At 42.1% G+C, this 19,017-nt stretch overlaps 1 protein-coding gene across 4 annotated transcripts; it reads right to left on the bottom strand.

The window, feature by feature from the left end:
* Positions 1–805: 805 nt before the first annotated feature.
* On the bottom strand, positions 806–12,476 carry HIKESHI (heat shock protein nuclear import factor hikeshi). 4 transcript variants are annotated; one of them, XM_032990866.2, is made up of 6 exons: positions 12,021–12,476; positions 11,826–11,934; positions 11,330–11,567; positions 5,965–6,116; positions 3,358–3,476; positions 806–1,033 (listed from the first exon to the last, which is right to left on the bottom strand). In XM_032990866.2, exons 3-6 carry the CDS (start codon positions 11,478–11,480, stop codon positions 979–981), a joined length of 477 nt encoding a protein of 158 aa, XP_032846757.1. In that variant the 5' UTR covers positions 11,481–11,567; positions 11,826–11,934; positions 12,021–12,476; the 3' UTR covers positions 806–978. The 4 variants fall into 4 exon arrangements, with proteins under 4 accessions (XP_032846757.1, XP_042648269.1, XP_042648267.1 ...); XM_042792335.1 differs by having other exon boundaries at positions 12,368–12,475; XM_042792333.1 differs by lacking the exon at positions 11,826–11,934 and having other exon boundaries at positions 12,368–12,473.
* Between the last annotated feature and the right edge of the window lie 6,541 nt (positions 12,477–19,017).

Genomic DNA, 19,017 nt, shown 5'->3' with positions numbered 1-19,017 from the left:
ACAAGCCTGAGTGCGGGGGGGAGGAGACTGAAATACCTGCAGGGTTGAACACAGATTAGCTGGAGAAGATGACAGGTGAGACTGGAGCTTGGAGGCAGTTTTTTAACCTCTAGTTCTGCTGCCTCTACGGAACTGCTGGCACTAAGAACCATTATGCATATTATTCCTCCTCCTCCATGTCATTCTTCATACCATAATGGGAGAGAGCTGAAAAAAAAGGCAAATTCATCACATACCTCCACTGTCAACGACCCAGCAGCACTCATCTCACTGAACGGTCTGGGGCTGCAAAGTGCAAATCTACAACTCTGAATTGATCTGTAATGGCTGTTTCAAAGCTGTTTGACTTGCAGCAGGGAAAGAGTCCCCAAAGATTTCTCTTCATTACACTTTCATAGAGGAAAAGTTAGACAGGTACCCTGAAATCATAGTGTCTTCATGCCAAAAAGAGGGAAATACTTTTGTACCGTTTATATGAGATGGGGACTAATATGAAGTGAAGAACTTGCATTAAGTTCTTCCACTTTGTGGAAGTGCCAGCAGGAAAACCATCAGCATATCCTCAGTTGCATGATCACCCTTCAGAATGAGGTATGGAAATTACATTTATTGTGTTTACAACTAAACACCCCAAAACATCACATAAGTATGAAACAATGCTGCCATTTTTCATCTTGTAACTTATTCCATTTTAAATGCAGTTTCAAAAGAGTATTTCTACACATGCACATGGAACATCAATTTCTTATTGCAGCCAAGTACTTCAGTTAAAAAAAAAAAAAAAAACAACAAAAACATAGGCAAGTAGTTTTCATGGATTTTAATTTTAAATAATTTTCAAGAGTAATACAAAAGTTACAAGTTTGTCTATTCAGACTAATTGTTTTATTTTTCCCCCAAAAATTCTTCAGTGGAGTTACTTGCTGCATCTTTCAGGTAACACCGTTTAAAAAGCACTTCAAATGACACAAGTTAAGCTTATGTTTTCCAGAAGAGAGGGTTCTGTGTCAGACGTCTCTGGAAGTTCTCATACCTAGAAAAACAAACAAACAAACCCCAAAAGTTGCTGCAAATACAATGGCTTCAAAAAGGATACAAATAATTTAGTCTATGCAGAGGACACAATAAATTACATCTATTCCACACCAGGGAGTAAATCCAAAATTCTCCTTCACAATTCCACATCAAGAATATTCAGTGAGACTTGTGTATTTCAACAACCATTCATATTTCATGGAGTGGTATCCCAGAGATGCTCATTCAAGCTTAGTAAAATTGTAAGTGAATTAAAAGTGGTTATTTTGTGCATAATATTTTTGGGGCTAGGAAATCAAAGTTCAGGCAGGTAGAAGTGTGAGTCTGAGGCTGCCCATCATTCTAGTAATCAGGCCAGGTTTCCCACAGAAGAAACCCCAGCAAAAGCAAACCAGGAAAACCTCACGCCATTTAGGGATACACAGTAATACTGGGGGGGAAGGTAATACCACTGCTGAATCTACAGTTCAGCTGTGCCTTCAGTGCTGTTCCACCTGGGGTGCCCAGAGCCAGCTTAGCACCTCTCAATCCACAGGATGGTAGACACGAGCTAGCAAGCCTGTCAGCCTCGAGCAGGCCTGCACAGAGACCACGGACCCCAGCACAGGACTCGCTTCCCAGGAGGCTGTGTGGAACCTGCTCTGAGGTAAGGCAGAGGGGACTGCAGACAATTCTGCACTCACGGGTATGCATTGATTTGCCTCGTAGTTCTAACAGAGACCTTCAGACAAAGTAGTACCCATTATTTTTCCACCCTCACCAAATAATCCTAACTTTAAAATTTATTATATACAGTAATGTTTTAGTAACAATCTGAGGAAAAGTAATTCTCTAGCACATAATGGAATCAAGTATGCACACATGCTGTCCTAATTTCACTTTCTGTACTCACAGAAACAAGAAAACCACAAATAAAACCAACATCAGAATTCATTATTGACCTACAGAAGGAATAGGGAAAGTACATGATTTCTGTGACTTCTTAAAAAAAAAAAAAAAAAAGCCTTCAGGCTTTGAGCTACAAAAGCCTAAAACCTCTTTTTGATCCCCATAAACCCAAGCTGTAACATATCAAAAGCTACTGCCAATGAAACAAAGAAAACAAAAAAGGTTCTCCTAACCAAACTCAAATGAGAAAAGAGACTCTGAAGGGTTTTAAATCCACTCAAATTAGAGAAAGGCTTATTTATTAAATAATTTAGGCCAAATTATTGAATTTTCATTGTAGCCATCTCATAGCAAAGACCTAAGATACTCTACATATTACAAGCTGTAATTAAACACATTATAATGACTCACAAACATACAGAGCTAAAAAATGTTGGTTTTCTGTGGCTGTAGTCACATTAACAGGCTTCTATACACAAATGTGTTCAGTTTATTAGAGTTATTCTTCACTATACTGTTTTGAACAACAGCCAAAAGCAAATTCAGCATCATTCAGGCAACAACCAGCCATTACCCTGCTTCTTCAGTTTTCCCTTTGATTTCTCTCAGAGACCTTACCCACATATGTTCATGGAATGCATAGTTACCTTCTAAATAGAAGGGATCTGCATCAAGTTACACTCCCACAGAAAATATATTGCTTATGTTAACTGCCTGCATATTTATGAAATCTATACTAATGATAAAACTGTATTCAGAGAACCCAAAATACTGTTTTAAAAAAGCTTTAGGTTAATGCTGTAGAAGCTAAAGAGGGCTAAACTGATAAACTGTAGGAAAGAATTTTTCAGACACCCCAAAGGACAGCTTGCAGTTCACAATGTGTCTCCAGACTGCACAGGCTATCCCCAGAGACAGTTATTTCTTAAACCAGTCCCTGAAAAAACAACTCTCAAAGAGACTTTTGTATTTGTGCTCAAGGGTCTTGGTGACAGAACCAGGTCAGCTAGGAACACAGCTTCTCCACCTCTCCCATATTCTTAAGCAATGTAACTATGTCTAAGAAGAGACTAAGCATAACAAATAAGCACAAACTGACACGTATGGGTGTGTTGTCTTCCCATGACTCCAGAGCATTTGCATAATCAGCAACATAGTGCTAATAAACATGTCAAGGGCGATATTTTTAGAAGCAAAAAATTTCATAGGCTGTATAGCACTTTTCTAACAAAGAACTGATATGAAGATGCTGACAAATAAATATAAAAACAGCGGATAGAACATCTCTACACTTGTGATAAACAACAACAAACACTTGTAAACATTTTTGCATCATCTCACTGAATAGTATGACAGTAGTTTAATACTTAGAAATCAGCTGGTTTAATGCATAGGAAAAAAAGAACATTTGTTATTAGAGATGATTTCCATTACCATTTCAGAACTACATTTGCAGGAATGAAAGCTTCAGAAGGATTTGGGGTCATCTGTGCCTGAGTAACAGCAAATGAGGAAGCAAAGTTATAGAAGTTATCCAACATCTTCTGAGTGAACTGAAATAAAGAAACATTTTAAATAAGTTCTTTTTTCAGTTTGAATTGTGCAAAAGTTTAACAGATATACAACTCCTATATGAAGTAAAAGTAGCACTGTCATCTAAAACACAATGGGACAGTGGATACAGTAGGTCCAGGACATCTGTTTTAAATTGATCAAAACATCCTAACTCTCAGTCTTGCCCTCAGATCCATCCAGCACCCAGAAATCATTTTCAGAATCTTTACTCACCCTTTCCCTACCAAATGTTATCCAACTTGATAAACAGCTTTGGAAAGAACATTTTGTGACAAAGAAGTGACACAGGAGTAAGAGCTGTTCCTCTCCTCCAAATTAAACCATCAGAAGAACTGCAGAGCAGATGAAAGCTGCCATTCCAGCTCATAGCAAAACACTGCTAAATTGTTACAGGCAATGTGGGCAATGTGCCTTGTTACAACTTGAGACTCCAGCAGCAGGGAAATTTCTTAGCCTTCACCACAGAAGGGCTGCTATCCTGGCATCCTCTGCCACAACATCTTGCTGAGGAAAACACAACGAAAAGGTGCATAGGAAACTTCTAAACTGTAGGAATATGGAAGTAGAAGTGGGAAAGAGAGGCCAAGAAGTAGCAAATGTGTAGAGGATGAGGCTGTAGGACCCCTATTCATTTTCTTTTTAACAAAGTATGCATTGTTTCAGTGGAAGAACAAACTATTTCCATAGACAGTGAAACGATGGAGAAAAACAGAGCCTGGGGCAATATATGCACACTTCTGTGCTTCCTTCCCCCTGCTATGACAGAAGGAGTGGAACTGATGTCCTGGAACCCAGGAGCCTACTTTCAGTTGCACCCCACTCAGGTGCAGAACTCTGTGGGTTTGTCCCACTTTTTTCCATACAACTTTTTGTAACTATATATAAAAAAAATATATATACAATGATAAAGCTTCATAGAACTTGGTAAAAATGTAGTGGGAGAGCAAGCCCTTAACTTAGAGTAGCAAAAGATGATTTTGCTTTTGAAAAAATACTTTTACTGCTATAATGTAGCAGTTCCAAAGAGATGTCAAGTATTACATAAAAGCCATTAATTTACAAATATGCTCCCAGTCATACCCCTTTCCTCTGCTATCTACTCCCTCACAGGTTACCTTCATCTGTGACTTTATACATTTTCTCTATAGGAGTAACTATTAACTTTTGGCTCAACTGCATTCCTTGAAAGCAATATACAACTGCAGTTATGATGCTACTCTTTTTTTGATAGAGAAACCCACCTAGCTGGAAATAACATTGGTAAAAGAGTTATACAATCATGATTTTTTTTTTTCTCCTTTAAATACTATTGCCAGGAAAATCCACCAGCCACCTTGCAAATGACCTCAAGTGGCACATTATCACCTCATGACTTAACTATGGCTACAATAAAAATTGGTGGCATCAGAAATATTGTTTAGATGTCATTTTCCCATAACAACTCCAGAAAAGCTCAATTAACTGTACTATAGAAAAATAGCTGTTGGTCAACTCCTAGTCATACCTTTTTCCAAGAGACATTAGCTATTTGGAGCTACTATGGGTATAATCTGCCAAAGGACATCAGCTACAGGATCAGACTTATGGTTCAATTACCAATCTACCTCAGCAAGTGTCTGTGAGGAAATAGAGCAACAACACCAAAAAAGGTTCAAGAAAAGCCTCACCAAATGCTGAAACATTAAAAGATAATGCCAGAGCCATCAGGCTGTTAGGGAAATCAAGACCTGCCATGCAGATCTAGCTTGCCTTGAACTGCAGTTAGATGGCCAACTAACTGCCAGTGCTGGCTGAGAATTTCCAGAGGTTCAAACTAACAGACAGGCTGAGTAAAAAATGGCAAGTGCTGCAGCCCAAGGCCTAGGCCACAGGGAAAGAACTGGAGTGAGGGGAAAAAAAAAAAAAAAAAAAAAAAAAAAAATCTTTCTGTGGAAGAGAGCATGATTCTGTAGTTCTGCAGAACTGCATCAGAAAGATTTCACAAGGGCCAGTGGTACACTTGGATATCTTTTGCATCCATGCCCATGCCTGCCTTGACTTTTGAATAATTTTTGACCATCCCTTCAAGTCTATGCACTGGAGTTCCAGCACCTACAAATCACCCGAGATTCACTGTCTCTTACATGCAGTTAGTCATAGCTGCTTCTATAAGGAAGTACCATAAGTATTTTTACAGCACAGTGACATCAACACAAGTGAGTCTATTGGCCTGATTTCACTAAACCTGCAAAATCCAATCCTTTACAGGAGACAGTTTTCCAGTGTAAGAAAAATTAATTTTAAAATATCAAAGCATCCAGCCAAATGATTTGACAGTGATTAGGTTGGTTACAACCCTATAGTCACACATAACAGCTGCTTTTTTTGTTTTCCCTTCTTTCTTTCTTTCCAATTACATCTTCAGAGGCTCAATTCTTATGACTTTGTTAGTACAGCAAATTTCTGAAAACAGAATGTCCAAGCTACCTCTGTGAATGAATCTACTGATGACACAGCAGCACTTGAAACAGGAGTCTGCTGGGCCAGGTTCTCCAGCAGTTCCACTGAGATTCCAATCTGGGCCACCGTTGGCGTCTGAGGGAGGTTCATGGCACCAAAGGGATGCTGACTTCCCTTCCCTGAAAGCACCACAAACAGCATATGTTAGATTTGTCATACATGTAAAGACTGCGTTACTTAAATCACCGTGTTTCTTCTGTAGAAGGTATTCCTCAACTCCTACCAGAGAGATCTCCCTACCTCAGAAATACAAAAAAAAAAAAAAAAAAATAAAAAAAAAAAAAAAAAATCACACAGTCCTAGCACAGGCACAAGCACACACAAGCACAACAGATGAAACAGTGTGATAGGTACATTTAAAAAACACAGCAGATTTTAAAGAAATTTCTTAAAACAAGGAAAACTATAATTTTAAAGATCCCTATGAAGTGGATTCAACTATGAAGTAAGTGGATTCAACAGGAAATATGATCTGTGAGTGAAAGACAGCAGAACCTTTCTCTGTAGGAACCAAGCCTTTAATTCATGTTGTAACAATTGCAGATAAACAGGAAACATGCAGCATTGCTGCACAGTTGTTTGATTCCCTCATTCAAAACCAGGTTCCTGTGAACCTGTTTGTGCACTGAAAAAATACAGAATGTTACTTCAAGACCACTCTGACCCGCAGCTATCCCTGTGGAGGGCTGGGCAGCCCCAGGTCTCATCTGAACTGCTCAAAACCACCAACAGCAGCAAAGGTCAAAGGAATAGCCACGGAACAGAAAGGCCTCTGACTTTGCAAGAGCCACAAAGAAAACAATGAATCGGGCAGAAAAACACCCCCAAATTGCATACCACTCATACAGGCATCATCCCAGCCCTCTGCGATCACTTCTGACCTTTCTCAACTGAGTATTAACCAGTACTTTCAGTCCCAGCTTCAGCTAGGGTCTCTGCAAACAATGACAGGCATCTGGAGTCACTTAAATCATGCACTCTTTGTCAGCATCTGTAAAGGAAAATACAGGAAAAAGGTCTGGGGGACCACAATGCTATTAGTAAATAAATACTAATACTCCACCGAAGTTTGAATGAACACAATAGACAAGTACCCTTTTAAAACAGAAGTGATATTTCAGTAGCACTATCTGGCCTCTTACTAGCAGGAGAAAGCAAATCTAATCAAGAGCTGTCCTATAGACCAGTCAACGCTATCTTGAGCTGCAAGAAAGACTAACTCAAATCTAAATTACCATCTGACTTAGTCCCACGGTCAAAAACTCAGCCAGCAAAAAGAGCGCAAGTTTGAGAAGTTATACTCAGGCTTAACACTTAAGATCTCAGAAACTTATCCATTCTTCTGCAGGAGTGCAAGGCATTACCACAAAGAAGCCAATATCCAACCTGTATGGAAAGCACATTCACAACCCCAGCACCCTTTTCAACTGAAGCCAAGTGTTACTCCTCACTCCAGATCCTACAACTGCATATAGTGCTACATTTATGAGTAAATCACTCACCATTAAACTGTTACTTTAACACAAGGCCAGTAAGGAGAGAGTTTATCTCCTGAAGTACTATTTAGAAGCATTTTGAGAAATGCCTCTGCTGTATGATTTCAACCTTTACTGTAGATAGATGCTTCCTTGATAAAGGTAAAATTTATTGCATTATTAAAAAAGAAAGAGAAAAGCTACTAGAAACCAAATATCACACAAGTTCATTATTGAAAATCCCAATAGTAAGAGCTGGTGTAAGTTTTACATCTCGTAACATCTTCACCTGAGAAGCTGATGTTTACAATAAGAATATAACATCCTCAAGCAACAGGCTCCATCAGAATACATTGCTACTTCAGAAAGGCACTCATGATCTAAATAATAAAATACATCCATTCTGTCCCTTTTCATGCACTCCGATGGAACCACTCTCCTGGAAAGATGTCCATTTAAAATGGTGAGAGAAAAGCATCCCCTGCCATCCTTACACCAACTGAAATACACTCTACATTTTCCATGCTTGGTTCTCACAATTAACATTCCAAACCTTTCAAATACAGAGAACACAGCATGTTAATTGGTACTGAAATACAAGCTCAGGTTTTCTCATTCAGACCCTACACTCTCCAATGTACTATGTCATAGCAGAGCAATTGTAATCAGGAAAGTATTTTTTCCACCCCTTTCTCTCCCTTCACCGAACCCTTGATTCAAGATAGCGAGCCCTCATAACCTTTCAGCCCAACCATGTCAAAAACCTTACCGATGTGTAGGCCTCAAATGCAGACATTATATTAAAGGGTATATTTGTAAATGGAAAAGAGCAAAGACCTCACTGAATGCTGCACAGCAGCAGAAGTCTGTAATGGAAAAGGCTATCCTGTAACTTTTATCCCACTTGTCAACACACTTCCAGTAAGGCTGCAAAATCCCAGCCTGAGGTTTGTTTTCTACTTCTACCACACTTTCAGGCACAACTGAAAAATATAAAAACTTACAATTCCAAGGCAAGAAGTAGTTCTACGTCTCCTCTTTATGCACAATCATATGAAATTCATCTATTCTCAACCAGTAAAACAACATGCAGTCAGAGAAAAATATCCAATTGCATGCACTCAAGTGTTACCAGCCATTACTCTTCTCCAGATATGAAAGTAGAGACAAGCCAGTAACAGTGACAACTGCCACGAATGGCATTCTTCTAAAGCTTGATTCTCTAGGCCCAAACTGCTTCCCTGCAGTACAATTTCCTGCTTTGAAAAGGAAGGTCAGCAAAACATTCTATCGGCAACATTTTCCAAAGCAACCTAAACACATCACCTGTGGCAAAACTCAGAAGAACCCACGTCCTGCCTTCCAAGAGCAGTCATACTCTGCAAGGACATCAGGAACCCAAGCAAAAAGCTTGAACTCTTTAGTCACACCATGAGAACTGATCACAAGTCCTTGCATTGAGCGATAAAGCTCACAGCGATGTCAGTGACCTTAGTGAATGAACACAGTTAGCACTACTAGTGCAGCTCCAACAGGCACCAAGGGATCTTACTACAACATTGGATTGCAGCTGCAGTTTATTACACAAATGCAGAAACTGCACAATTTCAAGAGATCAACTCAGCCTCTAACACAAAGGAATATTGCTACTTTATTCCTCTTAGCACTAAAGAAGACACTCAGCTTTGTTATGGCCAGAGATATTCTATTTTGCCTTGACTACAAACTGTTGAACATTTCACCTGTGATGAAAAATACAGAAGTGGGAAGAATAAAAGACTGAAAGAATACACAATGACTGTCACCCCACTGGGGGATGGGGATACAATGAGAAAACCCCCAAACCTCAAAAACACACATTATTCAGCTTTTAGCATGAAATACAACTACCAATTTTGTTTGGTGGGGGGTGGTGTTGGTGTTGATTTAATAGTCTTATTTCCATCAAACATATAGATTGCATCTGAAGAGAACGAAAATAATTCAGATTTAATGCTTATTGCCAAGCCAGTCACCATTTTACATGATAGTTAATCCTCAAAAAGAAGCATGTAATAATGCTGGACACTTCAGGCCTTTCACTCCTAGACTTTCAATCAGTATCAGCAGATGCAAGACTTCACTCACTCAAGGGGTCAAAAAAAAAAAAGAAAAAACCCACAAACCACAAAAGTACTTCTATTTCTAGCCTCACAGCATAGTTTTTAAGGATAGTTAAAAGTTAGTGAGAAACATCAACAGAAAAGCCTACTGACCATACAGTTTCAGGACATTTCAGACACTAAAACTTCACAGAAGAGTTACAAATTATATATTTAACCTTTCCCAAAGTCTGTGTAATAAAACACTATGCCACTTCAGCTAGCCACTTGTGTCCACATAGGAAACACACTGACCCTCTTCATCACACAGCAAGAAACTGCTACAATCACTGCTTCACAGGGAGCTGACAAATAGGGAGACAAATTTGTTCCTCTCAACAAGGGATTAAACCCAAAACGCAGATTTCAATAGTCAGTAATGTGTCTCTGATTCCAGCTCTCTGTAATCCCTCTCTCGCCGCATAGCTTATACAGTCAGAGATAAACTGTAGACAACAATGGGAACGGTGGAGCTCTCTGCTGTTCAGATCAAGCACAGCACTGCCTCACGTCACTGCAAATGCATTCAACCATGTCACAGAGCTCTTCCTCCAGAGCAGCCCTTGCTTGGAAATTACAGCTAATCACGCAAAAAGCATCTGAAAACGTGTTTTTCTACAAAGCTGCCTGAAAGAATGTAAAATACAGCAAGTCTTTCAAGCATGAGAAACATACAGCAAAAGAACTGGCAATACACTTTATTGTTTCACTAACTTTGGAATATACAAAAACATGCCACCTTCCCAAACCCTTTCTGTAGCTGTTTTCTCTCCTGAAGAAAGTCCAAATATTTGAAGTACATGATCAGAATTCATTTAGCTCTGCACCTTGAGAGCCCTTATCTCATGCCATACTGTCATCCAGGAGCAATTCAAAAGAATACATGCCACTTTATGAATTAATATATTTTATCACAGCAACCTCAACGCTTACCTAAACAGAGATTCAAGTTAATGCTGTAGACTACACTGAAGCCTGTAGATGTGCATTACTTTATCACCATAACACTTTAAGCTGCTTGACTGACATATCCGTTCCTTTAATAAGGCAAAGGTGGACTACTGGGGTGCTACATCATTTTTATAACATGCATAGCAGATCCCCTATGTATTTATGAAAACACACTCGCACCTACTTCAGGTAGCACCAGCGTTCTCTGGCTTGGGCCTACATCAAAAATACTGAAACATTTGGAAAGCTACTTTCCAGAGATGACATCCTCTACTAGACAATTACACAGTGCAACTGCACCTGACTGGCTGAAATCTCTGTGTCAGAATTTACTCATGACAAAAGCTGTCTCTGTGCTACAAAGAATACAACTGCTCAACAGTGGAAGCTGAAAGAAAACGCTGCAGGCATGTCTAGACAAATGCCTAAAAACCATGCTAGGGAAGTTACAGGGTTGCTCTTCCTCAAGTTCTCTACGCAGAAGCACTGGAACACAGGCCAAGCCTGCTCAAAGGAATTTCCAGATCAACACCACATACAAGAGAAGACAAGTGTGAAATTTTGCTAGGAACATTAACATACAGACAGACTTCCATGAAGCTGACGGACTGCTTCTAGCACCACATCTGCTTGGGACTATCTGAAAACACGCAGTCATCCATCTTTTCAAGTAGCTTTTTGTTAAAAACCACCTTCAAACATTTACCCCCTTCTGCATGCAGGAATGCATCTGTTTCACTGACTGCTACGTTTTACCAGTCTTACCAGATTTCAGACCAGAAATTTTGAAGATGGCACTTGGCTTCTCATTAGTGACAAACCCCAGCAGCTGCCACACTGCCATCCCACTCTGGTCCGGATAACAAAAATAGACAGATCCTCCCATTCCTTCGGGAAATGGTACAGTTCCCAGCATGAAGACCACTACATGGTTGATGTTTTCATAGTCCGGTAAATCAAATACAAATTTGTCTTCAGCCACTTGTTGGGGAGCTGCTTGTACCTAGAGAGAACAAAACCTTTATTAGTATTACTATGTGTTTCATATTTGACTGTAATTGTGAATTTCCTTTAACAGAAATACACCTAAAGAGGAACATAACAAAAAGTGAGGAATGTACCAACCTAAATAGCAAATAGCCAGATAAAAAGTCAAACACAGCAGAAGAACAACTGCAAAAAATATTACTAAAAAGGCACAACAGTCTTGTTCTACCTGCACTGAACATATATCCCACCCGGGACTACAGGATCAGAATACCTTGGCTCCCCATGTGCGTAGGAGGAAAATAGGGTGCAGAAGAGGTTGCCAAGTCTATAAGCAGTGGCTGTTGACCACCTGGCTGGCACAACCCCAGGATCATGGAAACCTGTTCACATAGGAAATACAATAGACCTTGAGACAGGCAGCAGAAGGATGGCTAAACGCCAGAGCAAAAGATACCCTCCTCTTTACCCGAGATGCCACATCCTTGCAGCCAACACACAATCTAGCCTTAAAAAGCTTCTTTTAAGCTCCCAGCTTGTCTCTGAGGAGCCCAAGCCTCTCCATTAACAGAGGGGATGGCAACTGCCTCCCGGCAACGAGGCTCGACAACGCAGCTGCCTCCGAGGATGAGGGACAGGAACCGGCCCAGGCGCTGGTCAGGCGTGACGAGGACGTTGAGGTCCCCTCTACCTGGGGCCGAGCCCCGGGCGGAGCGCGGCGAGGGGAAGGGCGAGCCCCGTGGGGCGGCCCTGCGGCAGCTCCATCCCAGCTCCGAGCGGGTTGAGGGCCCCGCCGGCGGCCCGGGCAGCGCTCACCAGCCTGCCCGCCACCAGGCAACCGAACATGGCGGCAGCCGCCGAAGCCCCCTCAGACGCCTCGCTGCTCCCCAGCCTCCATGAGCGGCGTCTCCCGGAAATGAGCGCCCTTCCCTCCCCACCCCACGGCAGTCACTTCCGGGAGCGCGGCCACGGCGAACTACAACTCCCGTGGTGCAACGCGCGCCCCCCCGCCGCTAGCGGCGCCGCGTTGGGGGAGCAGGGCCTGACGGGAGCTGTAGTTCTCGTCACGGCACCACGTGGAGGAAATGGGTGAGGGGCGGCATCTCCTCACGGAGCCCTGGGGCTCGGCCGCGCTGCCCAGCCTTTCGCTGCTTCCCGGAGGGAATCGTGACCGATTTTGCCAGCGTACGGAAGAGCAGAGGAAATTCTGTTTCTTCTGCCCCTAGGAATTAAAGTCAATCTTGCTATGGAAGTAAAAGGCTAGATCCAAAGTGTTTAAATCCAGATAAAACTGGCCAAAGCAACTGGGGACAAATGAAATCTCCATTCAATAAAAAAAAAAAAAAAAGAAAAAAAAAAAAGAAAAAATGGAAAAGTTAATCAGAAAAACTACCTGATTAAACATGCTGACATACACCAAGTATATTGAGGGACAACTGCTGTGACAGTATGTGACACTGCATTACCAAGAAACTCAAATTTGCCCTCACAGATACAGTTCGGGTGCAGGAAGTTTACACTAAAGAAGTGCCCACACTGTGTATAGTTGCTGTGTAAACTGATCTTCTGAGCCGTTTCAGAGTACCTACTGTTAGATTGCACTTTGTTCTCAGAGCGCAACCCTCCCTGACCTCAGTAGTAGGTTCCACCAGTGAGATTTCCAAAGCCACATCAAACCTTCCACAGATGCCTGCAAGATAGTCTGAAGGCCTGGTTCACATCACATACTAATGCAGAGGCACAAACAAATCTAGTTTTCCAGGGGCAGGTGCAGAGACAGTCTTTGCTATCCCTTTACCTCCTGCAATGCCTCTCAACATCTTTCCAACTTCTGCAAAAGCAGGGAAAGGTCACGACAGCAACAGGAGACTTTAAACTTCAGTGCCATGTGGCAGTGGCAGGGGAGTGAAAATTTACATTTGCATTTCACAGGCATCTACGCAGCTAAGAGGTGATGAGCATCAGGGCTTGTGCTCTGTGTCAGACTAAAAGGAAAAACATTCCAGTGGGTAAAAACATCTGCTCACTCTCCTGGGGCTCAGTCCCCTCTTCTGCCTCTGCTGCAGGTTCCCTGTCCAGACCCGTTTGCAGTCCTGAGAAGTCTCAGCCCACTTTCAGTTTGTCTGTCCAGTCCTTCCCTATTTTCCTAGAACTGTCACCCCACAGTGTCTTGTTAACCTCTGTCCACAGCCATTTCCAGTTGCTTTCTCCATCCACAATCTGCTTCCAGGACCCTTCCAGGGCTCCTCAACTTTCTCAGTTATTCACAGCCTTCCCTTTCTGCCATTCCTTTCAGCCTCCATCCTGGGAATCTCATTTTTCTCCACTGATTACTTGTTACCTGTATCTTTTCCCAGCAGCATTTCTCACATAACTGCCCAAATCTCAAATCCCAGTCATTATTCCCCATTCCCCTAATTGTAGGTATTTTTTTAAAGACATGACACAGATAACTACAATACAACAGATTATCAGAATGCCTCTTTTTCATCCGAAGTGCTGATGTCTGGTTAAAGAAATAAACAACTGAAAACAGGGAATTTCTACATGTCAGTTTCAGCACACATTGCTGCTGATTCCACTTACCACAAAAATTTTAAAGCTAGACCTAATCAAAATTGATTTAACTGAAGAAGGCTAAAGCAGCTTCAAATATTTTTAAAGTAATATTTCATCAGCCTTCATATGAACTTCCATTTAAAATGTAAAAGCATCCCACCTCTATCCCATACCCTTCACTTAGCTTTGAAAAATAAAGGTAAACCTTTGTATCAGCATTAGGTTCAGTTTGATTTTACACTTTAGAATATGCAGAGTTAATGAAGAAATCCCAGAAATCGGAAATGCATCTCTCCTTTATCAGAAAAGATTTGGACCATGTTCTGCTTGGAAGACTAGCTGAAATTTCTTCAACACCAAGTAGTCATTCATTACCCTTACAGTCAGAAGATCCAGACAGCAGAGACACCCTTGGTACATCTTCCAATTAATAAATGCATTGGCTAAGCACTGAAAACTAAGCAGCGTATCATTAAACTGAAGTATGGAATCAGTTGGAATTGGTGAAACCAGTGGTTACTATATCCAAGGTGTTCTTACCTCATTTTGACATCAGTAGGAAAGTCACCATGAATACTGAATTTGAAATATGAACTCCTCCTGGATGAAAGTTATGAAATATGTTCATATACTCCAGAAGAAGCCTAGCAAAAGAATACCGATGCATAAACAGAAGGGGCAGAGATCAGGTATCCAGAGTCCTAAACTGATCTTCAAGCTCCTTCAGCTATACTGGGAGGTAACTGACTCTGCCGGCATTCCCACATCTCTTTAATGATTGCACAAGGTCAACCTCTCCAGGAGGATTTGATGCTCTGCCTGGAGCCCATGAACAGAAAACCCTATGTGCAAGGGTGAGTCTGGCCCTATATAGTAGTAATTCCTTTATTTGTCTGAGATTCAATATGCTGAGGGCACTTCTCGGATTGAACATCCTACTGAGGGGTGGTGTGACTGAGCAAGGGAAGGAAGGACAGAAGGCAGGACAGCCAGTCCAGCAGCCTGCAGGGTGGCATACTTGTTCAGAAATTAGGAGATACAGTTTCTAGGCTTTCCTTGATTTGAGGTGGTTTGAACCCCTTATTCCAGTTCCCCAAGGCAGCACCCTACCATGAAGCAGTTCTGTATGATTCTCGACATCCCTCTTGTAGTAGTGGGTCACAATGTACAACAGAGAACAAGATTAATGAACCACGAGAGAACTAACAGAGAGACATTGATGAGGACTTCCTCTAAGGGAAAATATAGTCTGTAGTTCAGGTTAACGCAATGTCTTTTCAGAACAGGATTAATTAACCAGATACAGAAGCCCAGAGCTCCCACATGAGTATAATAGGCAATGACCCAGTCACTCAGGATGACCAGAAAATAAATAAAATGGAAAGTAATGATCCATTTATACAGTGTAATTCTTTAAAACTTTGTGCACTAATCACAAGTTAATCAAATCTGCATGTACTACCTCAAAGGCACTATTCACGGATATCAATCCCCATAAAAAGAAGGTGCCATACTGCCGCCTTCTTCAGTTAAAAAGACTAATTTTTTGAAGCTTAAAAGCTCAGATGAGTAGCATCATTGCAGATATTTAAGTTAATGACAAGCTTTACAAAAGAATGCTACTGCTCTGATGCATTTTTTTTTCCATGTGTAATAGATACCCAGTACTTATTTTCTAGGTATATGCCTTGTACCTTCAAGTCTTGCTAGTGCTGAAAGCAGCCCATCAGCTATTTAAGCTCTGAAGAATATCCAATGCTTGCAGCAGAAGCTGGAAATCAAGTCTTGCCATCATCTACACAAAGTGTAAAGGGAACATCAGTTTGTTTCACATGAAGTGTAGAGGTGGAATGCTTGCTGCTTCAGTGAAGATGCTCGCTTGGAGCTTGCTCTCGGGAGGGGTCGCAATCTCTGCTCCAAACCTGAGAGAATAAAAGAGATTTCAGACAGATGATTGCTGTCATCACTGGATACCCTGGGAAAAGGGCACTTACAAGCACTGCCATCACTACTACAAACTACTACCACCATGGAACATTTTGCTCAACAAAGATAAAGGTTGTTTTAACTGGCTGACTCCAGATTGGCAGATGAGGCCCAAAGTGAGGCACCCCTCAGGATTTGGGACCCTTTAAGTATCTCTTTTAATTTGGTGCTAAGCAGGGCCTCTGCTAAATTATGGACCACACCAAGATCCTCTGTCTGTTTATCACTGCTGTCATATCCATGGAGCAGTTCACCAGAGAAATGATTTCATTACATTCCTGGCAAAATCAGTGACCACATTTCAATTAAAAACAATCACACTAATGGCATTACCAGCTTTGGGAGTGAGGTGAAATGGCCAGTTTTTGCCTGACTACTCCCTCTCAGGGACCTCCCACACTCCACAGAGGCAGGCAACTTCTTGTTTTAAACCCAGAAGACCTGCCCCTGACAAAGAGGAGACCGACAGAGACAAGGTGCCCGACCTACCTGTGGATATTTGGTGCCTGAAAGCGTCAGGGGGGATTAACCTCTCCCCAGATCCACCCTGCACCCGGTGCAGGAGATGCAATTCTCTAGAAATCAGGCTGGCCAGCAGGTATAACGCTGCATACCGAGGGGAAGCTTTTATGCTGACCAGTCACACGCAAGAGTATCTGTATGACTGAAAAGCCTTATTTACCTAAGTCTGAAAAAAAGCAGCCATGGCAACAAATGCTTCTAGTATCGTTCCTCCTGTTTTGACTCAGCGCTGTGTTTGACACATTCACTCTAATGAAATTGAAAGTTAAACGCTTTTTCCTTGGCACATTCAGGCGCTATAAAAGTAATTCTAAGCGCGGCGTGCTGCCTGGGAGGGCAGACCGGTGGCAGAGAGGACAAAGCGCTCCGGCCTGAGGAGAGCAACGGCCATTGCAACAGACGCGGCGAGCGGAGGCGAACTCGGGCTCCTCGGGCACAAGGGCGGGCAGGGCAGGGCAGCAAACTACATCTCCCGTCAGGTACCGCCCCGCCTCGGCGCTCTCCCCGCCCGATCTGGCGCGGTGCACTCTGGGAGTTGTAGTCAGCTCCCGGCGACGCCTCAGGAAGTTTCTGAGGGGGCTGCCACCATGTCCGGATGGGGCGACGTACCCTTTCCGGCGGAGGAAGGGGGTGCAGGTTCCACTTAGCAGCGTGGGGGCTGATGCCCAGGGGAAGTTTAATAAGTGTTGTGCTTTAAGCTTAACGGAGAGAAGTGGGTGGCACCTGAGCATCTTGGTGAGGTTGTCACCAGGATAAAGCTGTGTGGTTTCAGTATGGGTTAAGGTGATGCTTAAGGACAGTGCCAGTGGTTTGGAGGGGGTGACTCATCACAGCTGTTTGCGATGGAAGAAATGGCTGATAAGAAACCAGCAGGAGTTAAAAAAAAAAAAAAAAAAACAAAAAAAAAACCCAAACCAAACAAAACAGCTCATAAAGCAGCTCATCCATAGCTTGAAAGAATCAATGTATTAAAAAAGGCAGGGTGTTGTCTTCCTTCATGTACAGAAGGATAGACAGGTAGGCATATTGCTATAGTTCCTTAAAAGGCCTGAAAAAGGGCAGTGATTTTAATCCACCAACATTGCCAAGAGCATCAATCACTGAGATCTGGGGCTTGGTGCTCCTGATTATTTTAACACATAGAAATAACTTGGATGAAACCCCAACACTTAAATGCCTCTGTGCAAACAATGATCATAGCTGAAATTCATCCTAGTCTTAAAGTTGTATGTACAAGTTGCCCTGTTTGGATCACAGGGGTACAAACGTTACCACACTCTGGTACTGCATGATGACAGAGCCTCAACCTAATTTCTGCCTAGAGGAAGCCAAGATGAGCTAGAGGCTTAAGGAGGAGATAATTCGCATGTTGCCAGCAGTTCTGCCTGTCTTAAATCACAGGGCTTGCATTGCCAAGCAAATGAAAATGAAGCTGAGTCTGATAGGTTGCCATATTCCTTCTTGGGCAGCTGTGTTATAAATATATTTTTGTGGTTTTCACACAACCATTTTTATCTTAAGGATCTCGGAAGGAACAGCCTTGCTTAAGCTGAGGAACCTGGGGGAACTATTGAATGGAAGATAGTGTGGTGTGATGTTTGAAGTATGAGTGCCACCCTCTGCACTCTGTTTTCCTCTGTAATTTTGGAGCAAGTGGCATAGGAAGGAAGTGGTGAGAAACCAGGAGAGCTTATTTCTTACTTAATCTCCCTAGACTTTTCTTTGAAGATGCATGTATATGATGAAACGGACCATGCTTTCTGCAGTACCATTTCATACGGACGCGGGTAAAGGAGCTGTGCTGCTGAAATGCTCAGGCGTGGTTGATAGCCATGGGAGAGCAGTAACATGGCAGAACAGATTTCATGTGTGTGCCTTTTGTGTGCGTCGTCTGGGTTCCCATCAGAGTTCATAGAACAGATGTTGCTTTGCAGGGGATTTGTGCGGTGTCACTGGGCTGGGAGTCTTGTGGGCTCACAGCTGAGTTTCATGTCTTACTTTCACAAAAAAAAATGACTTGCAATAAAACTCAGTGTTCAGCCTTGAATAATAATGTTAACGCCTTCTTACATTTTGTTCTGTTTCATGGTATGAGATTTTGATCATGTACTTAAAAAATAAACCTTCTCCTTTACCAGATACAGCATTCGCCCAGTTGTATAAGGCAGGATGCGTAGAAATGGTTTCCCTGTCCCTTTTTAATGTTTTCATCCACTCTGGCTTCATTTGGAGATATTAATGATAGGTTTGCCATAAGTTCTTTCAAAATTACTGTGGTCAAAGGAAGTCTTTCGGGGTGAGAGGAGTCCTCTGTTTCATGAGCAGTCTTAGGGGCCATCACTGCACAGCACATGAGCTGACCCCCATCTGAGGGACAGCAGGTTTTGGTTCTGGGCGCA

Source organism: Tyto alba, unplaced genomic scaffold, assembly GCF_018691265.1.
Source record: "Tyto alba isolate M040663 unplaced genomic scaffold, T.alba_DEE_v4.0 Super-Scaffold_2, whole genome shotgun sequence".
Lineage (NCBI taxonomy): Eukaryota > Metazoa > Chordata > Aves > Strigiformes > Tytonidae > Tyto > Tyto alba.
The sequence above is the reverse complement of the archived record's forward strand: the minus strand, read 5'-3'. Positions and strand labels throughout refer to the sequence as shown.

Excerpts from the sequence above, each read along its gene's own strand:
- HIKESHI (XM_042792333.1), bottom strand. The coding sequence starts at position 12,397 with ATGTTCGGTTGCCTGGTGGCGGGCAGGCTG. Across the intron at positions 11,568-12,367 it reads GCCTGGTGGCGGGCAGGCTG|GTACAAGCAGCTCCCCAACA; the intron begins GTGAGCGCTGCC and ends TGTTCTCTCTAG. Across the intron at positions 6,117-11,329 it reads AATTTCTGGTCTGAAATCTG|GGAAGGGAAGTCAGCATCCC; the intron begins GTAAGACTGGTA and ends TGGTGCTTTCAG.